Source organism: Phoenix dactylifera, unplaced genomic scaffold (genome assembly GCF_009389715.1).
Source record: "Phoenix dactylifera cultivar Barhee BC4 unplaced genomic scaffold, palm_55x_up_171113_PBpolish2nd_filt_p 001972F, whole genome shotgun sequence".
Lineage (NCBI taxonomy): Eukaryota > Viridiplantae > Streptophyta > Magnoliopsida > Arecales > Arecaceae > Phoenix > Phoenix dactylifera.
The window spans coordinates 22237-29876 of record NW_024069254.1 but is presented as its reverse complement, the minus strand read 5'-3'; the positions used below and the strand labels follow the sequence as shown (position 1 = coordinate 29876).

General features: G+C 46.3%; 1 protein-coding gene across 1 annotated transcript; it reads left to right on the top strand.

Annotated features, from left to right (window-relative positions):
• The first annotated feature begins 794 nt into the window (after positions 1-794).
• LOC120109272 (nuclear transcription factor Y subunit C-2-like) lies at positions 795-1445 on the top strand. Its single transcript, XM_039123031.1, has one exon. The coding sequence runs from the start codon at positions 955-957 to the stop codon at positions 1318-1320; it is 366 nt and encodes a 121-aa protein (XP_038978959.1). The 5' UTR covers positions 795-954; the 3' UTR covers positions 1321-1445.
• Positions 1446-7640: the final 6195 nt, after the last annotated feature.

The window sequence follows — 7640 nt, the reverse complement described above, 5'->3', positions numbered from 1 at the left end:
ACAATTCATGCTATTTGAGTATATGATATGAAATAACAATGTGAGAATGTTAAAATCATCACACTTGTCCCAAAAGCTTAAGCTAATAAGATGAGAAAAATTTATTTATATATTTTATATTTTCTTACATTCTTCCACACATGTGGGCCGGACTTTGCTTTAATGGATGAGCCCAACATGTGAAAATTTTTTAATAATGAAATTAAAGAGTATAGAGACAGAATTCGAACTCAGAACCTTTACTCTGATACCATGTTGAAATCAAGTTCAACAGAAAAGTACAGAACATAGTTTAATTTCGGCTTGGGTTTCTTTTAGTGCTTTGTTTACAAAAAATGTGATTACTGCAACGTGGCTTATTCTGAATTCGAAAGTTTTCCAAGGATGCATTCGGTATCATAGAAAAATATTTCTGCATGCCTGTAAATTGCACATCATTGGGCTCAAAAGTGCTAACTTGGTAACTCCACTATCAACTGATCTGCAGTGCTCGGCAACAAATCTATATATGCACAATCCCCCTTGCCACCTTGCATGAGATTTGAGCGTGGTAACAAATGCCATCTCTCCAACCTCTTGGTGCATGTCTGCAAGTAGTTTGCTTGAAGCCTAAACTGCTTCCTTGCTCGACCGGGCAGCAAGAATAGCACGCAACGTTTCTCCAAATCGGCTCAGGTGGGGCCCTGGGCCCAGTCATATAAGTCTTTCTCTGAAGTTCTACATGGAAACGGCTAAACGTTCTCATATGATCTCTTTGTATTCTTTTAGGTGTATGCCGGCCCCTCTACCGCCGGCCGGCAACCACTAAACCCCACTCTTCTTCCCATCCCCCTCTCTATTAATTGTATATAAAGACTTCTCACCATCTCTTCAAACCGAATCTCCTCTTCCCCTTCACACAGTACCAGAAAGAGATCTCTCTCTCTCTCACGCGCACACAACACATTTATAGACATGAGACAGGCCGGAAGCTACTCAGCTATCCTCTTGGGTGGAGTCTCAGGGAGGACTGGACCCCACTCGCTCCCACTGGCAAGGATAAAGAAGATCATGAAGAGGTCAGGTGATGAAGTGAAGATGATATCCGGGGAGGCGCCCATTGTGTTCTCAAAGGCATGCGAGCTCTTCATCGAGGAGCTGACGCAGAGGGCATGGATGGTGAACCTTCAAGGCAAGAGGAGGACTCTCCACAAGGAGGATGTTGCAGCCGCTGTTATGACCACCGATATCTTCGACTTCCTCATCGAGATGGTGTCTGATTCCAATGGTAGTCGGATGGGTCCAGCGGCGAAGTCTGACAACATGGTGGTGGAAAGATAGATGAAAGAAATGAGAAGATGCTCTTTGGATCAGTTATCAGGTTTATTTGCAACTCCTGGACATTATATTTTGACAGTAAGTGCACGAGAGAAGACAATAAATGGGCTAAATATATACTTTTAAATCTTTCGGTCATCTTGCTTCCCAGGCTATCCCTCCAAATCCTACGAGAAGTTCCCAAGCATGCTCTTTGTATTTATTGAAACCTTGGATAAGATATACGTTTTATGAATGTGGCGTTCATCTAAGAGAAACTTTGTTGGAGAGAAAATGGAAATGAAGAATTTTCTGACAAAATTTCTCCCTCATACGATAGAAACTCCTTTGATTCCATGTGTAATTGCGCAGTTAGCCATGTTAGCCTTGTAATATTCTCATTCAGGTGTAATCAAGTCAGCTTGAATGGTGCCTAGCCCATAATACACCTAAAGTTTTTGGTTTGAGTAAAGACTCATCCACAAAATAAAATTTATTTCTCGCCCCAAGCCTCCAAGAACAACAATTACTACACACCTCCGAGTATTATATTTGTCCCCATCAAGAACTTGTGGAGTCAATGTAGTCCCTAGGCTATCATAATGATGCAAATTAGAAAAGTTAATATAGATCATTTTAAACTTTCTAAAAGACTTTTAATTTTTCTCGTAAACTAAGAGAAAGATATATTTTGGGAAAAATATAATATAGAGACTAAGCAAGCAAGAATAAGATAAATTAAAATTAAAGCTTGTTTGCCAATTCAATTGAAAAAATATGTCACTATTTGCATTCTAGTCATGGACATGATATAGTATAAAACATCACAAATTATAGCTTTCCATTTGTTAAAATCCAACCCATAAATTTAAGCTAGTAGGTGAATGAGTATATGATCATATAAGCACCACTAGACTCCTTTAACTTGTCCAATGTGGAGATATTGTTAGGTAAGAAAGACCGTGAGCTTCGATAGTCGGTGGAAGGGCCTATGAGTATATAAATGCCACTATAGTTCTTAACTTATCCTCCTCAATACCATTAGGTACAAACAATGTTACATAAGTCACAAGCATCACACATGATGAATATTAGATGGTTTCAACACAATTAGATAGGAGGCTATGTGGCAGCTGTTTGCGACTTCAGTCAATAGATTGGGTAGTTGTGGGGACCTAAGCTGCTACAACTTACAAGAGCTAGCAAGAAATATAAGGTCAATACTGGAAAAGCAACATGTAAAAGCTTCTCCTAAAAAGGCAAAAAACCTTGTCTCAACAAAATAGTGATAGTATATATGAAGGTTCATCGTCTCGGTACCGGACTCCGTATCGATGTTACACTAGCACAGTGTTGGTACGATATGGTACGAAATTTTTTTAACATATCGAGTGTCGGTACGCCACCCATACTAGATATTAGTACCGAATCAATATGGTACAATACGCTCTGTGCATATCGTGCCAATCAAAAACTTGCCTTACAATTGTTAGCTTATACTAGCCTTTACAATTGTTAGCAGAGACAATTCAAGCTTCATGGGATTCCAAAATTAAATCTTTAAGTTATGTTAGGGCATTTACCGTAGAAGTTTTTATGCGAAATTTAACTTATCCCGTCACCTTGACTGCCGGGACTAGTTCACGCATGATGCTGCGAGGTAGTCTCGTCAACTGGTCTACCGGGACTAGCTCATACTTCATGCTGGAGACTTTAATCTAGTCCCGGCAAGTGCCCTGCAGGAATTCGACACCTCCATAAATCGAGCTACCGCGGTGATTTGAAATCGCGTAACTAAAACCATATGCTTGAGACTTATCCGTAAATTTGGTATTAATCAGGGGGGTTATGCGGAAAAAAAATTTTGAGGTGATGTTTCAACTGGTCCTATCCCGAGGCTTGAGTGGAGGCTGGTCAAAATTTGAGCCGACACATTTTGTCGGAGATACTTTCGTAAATGTTTAGTCCCGTTACTTGGATTGCCGAGGGGAGACCAGTTTAAACTTCGCGCTCGAGACTTATCCGTAAATTTTATCTACATAAGGAGTTATATCTAAAAGGGTTTATGTCGAGTTACTAGTTCAGGTCTCGGTCATCTATACTTTACCTAGAACCCCCTTTCATGGGCAATCTTACATTTGAGTTTCATATCTCTTGAACAATTCCTTCAGCGGGACCAGATCAGCCATCCTGTTGAATTGAGTCCAACCAAAACAAAAATCTCTTTTGGGCTGGACCTAAGTCTGACACAAAGTCAAATTATATCTGGCATGGTGGGGTCATCATGATAACAGGAATATTTCATGATACATCAATATAAATTGATAAAAAAAAATCATCAAAAGTGGAACCGGCCGGTGAGTGTGAATAATGTATTTTATAATCTTGTGAGGAATAAAACTTGAATTTGCTAGAGAAATGTAAGAACTTGTCCACTTAAGTGGATTATTGAACGAGAAAGTATTGAATTATTAACAGGTAAATGTTTTTGTTTTCCACCTAGGCATTGTTGTATTTATAGGCCTAATTTTATATTGTTTCGAGTCACTAAGGTTTTAAAATTTTATTTGACAAAGCCGTTAGCAGTAGTACTTTCAAAAATAGAGCTTTTTTAAGTAATATTTTATAAAAAGCTATTTATTGTTCAATAGCTACATTTTTAAAGTAATATATAATTTTAATATATATGTATTTGATAAATACATAGAAAAGTCCATTTATAAGACAACTTAGCTTAACCTATCTCCATACCCTGATACCCGGGCCTCATAAAATTGATATGCTCTCGTCTTAATAAAATCACGCATTAACGCAGCACCACCCCTCATCCACAGACATATTTGACACAAAAAAAAAAAATAGCAGCAACAATAACAAAAGTGGAGACTATCTAGATAACGAAACAAAATAAATACTGTTCGAGACATAACACGACACAAGTTAAGTATTGGCCTGCATTTTTTACGAAGGAGGAGCGTTTTTTATGGGATAAAAATGAGGCCGGAGGAGTTCCTGCGAACCCACTTATGGAGAGAAGCATCCGAAATCCACCTCCTCGCTTCCATCTTCTCCTCCATTATCCCGGACCCCCCTCCTCTCCTTCACCAACCCAACCATCCAAGCCGTCCATCTCCGGCGGGCCTTCTCCTCCTCACCGCCGGATTCCCTGCGCTTCCCTGCCCCAGAAGCAGACATCCCCATCTCCCTCTCCCTCTCCCTCTCCCTCCGCCGTCTGATCACGTACTCCTCCGAGATGTACACATCCATCTGAACAAAAAATCAAAATTATACGCCCCCAACCCCAAGGACGAAGGTATGGCTAACGCTAGCTCCGAGTCTAATATTTGGCAACGCTCTTCCTCCCTGGTATTTATAGAGATTTTTTTAATGGGAATCCAGTGGGTTTGAGCCCCAGTTTCCCTTTTACCGGGGGGCGAAGTACGTACTCCTGGACTAATAGAGAGAGGCCACGTCGCAGACTCGGAAAAAAAAAGGCATTGGTCATTCAAAAAGGCCTGCTGGCCAGCGTGGCTTTAGTCCAGCACAAAAGAGAGTGCAGGTGGTGCCTCGTAACAGAGGGAAGCTTTTGATACAGAAGCCTGTACAAGCCGTACAAAGAAGAGCCTGATTAGTGTCCCAGAACCATAAGTGTCACGCCGAGGTTCGCCGAGATATCGGCAGTGAGAGACTTCCGCGTGGCACCATCCAGCCGTTTTGAAAAGGTTCGGTAATCGGTGCTCATCTCCACCGTGCCCTGCATGCCTTACTGAACCATGAAATGTATATCGATTTCTGCCTTTCCTTGGAAGGATGTAGCTGACTGAAACACGAAAAGGAAAGCCGAAGGAAAGATAAAGGGATAACGAACATGGTGTGAGGGAGCTTTGAGATTCGGGTTTTGGGGGGAGATCAGCGGGGAATTTCGTCGAACGGGTGCTGGCTGGGTGACATGGCCGAACCTGGAGCTAGGACGTCGTCGTCGCCGGTGCAGGGAATGGCCGGAGCTCCGAGGAATGATGCCCCGAGAAGTCCGGTCAGGCCCCGGACGTGGGCGGAGGTGGCGAAAGGAGCCCCGGGGCAATCGGCGTGGACCAATCATCGCATTTCTCCCCGGGATTTGGAGGTGTTGCAGGAGAGGTTCTCGGAGGTGGTCGAGATTCCGGAAGAGGAGCTGGAGGAGATGCGGTCGGAGTGGCGTAGTTCCACGGTCCTGGTGAGGAGCATGGGGAGGTACATTCCGGCGGACTGGGTGGCGAAGGAGGTTCGAAGGGCTGGAAAGTTGGACTACGACGTCGGAAGCTTCACGTTGGTAGATGGTGTCATCGCTATCAGATTCGCCAACGAATCTGACCGAGAAGCTGCAATGGCGAACGGCCCATGGATGGTGGCCGGTCAACTGCACGCCATGGAGAGGTGGCGTCCCAACTTTATTCCGGGCACTGAGGGCGTCGGCCGGTGGTAGTCTGGATCCGGCTACCCGGGCTGCCGCTCGACTATTGGAAGAAGGAGACGATATTTAGGATCGCGGCGCAGGCGGAAAATCCCCTGGCTTTGGATGAATGCACGGAGAAGAGGCGCAGGTTTGGTTTTGCGAGGGTGAAGGTGGTGGTGGATGCGTCGGCCCCGCTCAAGCCGGGGACGATGGGGCTAGGGAGATCCGCGGGCAGAGAGACAAAGTTCTGGCAGGGTTTCGTTTATGAAAACCTGCCAGCTCCATGTCCCAAATGTGGGCGGCTAGGGCACTCTGCGGCGGCATGTGAGTTTTCTTCTCCGGCGGTGGTGGGTGTGGACCCGATGACGGAGGCTTCGGGATCTGACGAGGGTGCAATGGGGAAGCCTTCCAAGGATGTCCCGATTAGTATGAGGGGGGATGGAAAGCGATCTGGGGTGGAAGGCCCCTACGGACCATGGCTAGTGACAAACCGAATTGGTCCGTTCTCGAGGGCTTCTCGGAAGAAGGAGGCGCCGGGCAGCGGTGCGAGGAAGAAGCCGGTTAGCTCCCCTCCGAGCCCCGGTACGACTAGAGATACTCAGGCAACGGCGGCTTCTCCGGTGGACCTTGATGGTTGGCAGAAACCGTCTAAGGTGGCCCGCCGGAGAACGCCGGAGAAGGACGTTTCGGCGGCGAGCGCGGGCGTGACGATGGGGTGGCCGCCGGAGAAGGACGTTTCGGAGGAGCAAGAGCTCGCCACCGCCCCTCGCGCCGGTGCACGGGCGACCTCCTCGGGCAGAGCATCCGGTCGTGCCGGGTGGAGGCGCTTCACGGCATGGGGTGGAGGAACCCCATGGACGACGGTTGTTCCGAGCTCTCTCGGTGGCGACGGGACTGTCAGAGCAAGCCCCGGCGGCGACACTCGGGCCGTGTCCGGTGGAGGCGGCGGCGCGGCGGTTCGATGGGGATGGTGGTTTCGATGCTGGTCGGGAGAAGAAGGTAAGCTCTACATCCCCTGTTTCCATTTCGTGCCATTTGGCACGGTTGAATAGTCCCAGTTCCACTGTTCTAAACAAGGGGAAGGGGAAGTTGGTTGACTCGATGGAAGGGATCAAGCCGGACGACTGTGGGAAGGAGTTTGGGGAGTCTGGGGTTTGTGGCACGGGCTCCATGGGCACTGTGGACGCTATGGCACAAGGGAACAGTGGAGGGCAGCATCTTCAAATTTTTCTCCAAATGATGGCTTCGGCGAAGGGAGTGAATAGGGAATCTCAAGGTATTGAAGAGGGTATGGTAGTGGACACAGGTGGCAGCAACAGCTCAGGGGATGCGGGCTGTGCGGTTTCATCCGGTGATTTATGAAGATTTTTTTGTGGAATTGTCGTGGTGCGGGGAAACCATCCTTTGCCCCGGCTTTTCGCAGGATGGTGCAGCAGCACAATCCGGATATTTGTGTACTATTTGAGACCCGGCTTTCGGGAGGCAGTTTACAGAAGGCCAGAAGGGCGATTCCGAGATCCTGGGGGTTCTATGCTGTGGAATCCCAAGGTTTGTCAGGAGGCATTATTGTTACTTGGGGATATGGACAGTGTAGATTGGATTGTTTCAATGTCTGCAATCAGGAGGTGATTATGGTGATTTCAGAGGACAACCGTAGCCCTTGGGTACTGTCAGCGGTATATGCTAGCACTGATTATAGGGTGAGGAGGACACTGTGGGAGGAGGCTTCACAGATGATTAGTCAGGGCTATCCTATGCTGGTGGCAGGTGATTTCAATTGCATTGTTGATCCTCAGAAAAAGATGGGGGGTAAACCTTTCTCCCATGAAAGGAAGATTAAGGAGTTTCAGGACTTTCTTACATCAAATGGTCTGATTGATTTGGGATTTACGGGCCCTAGGTACACATGGTG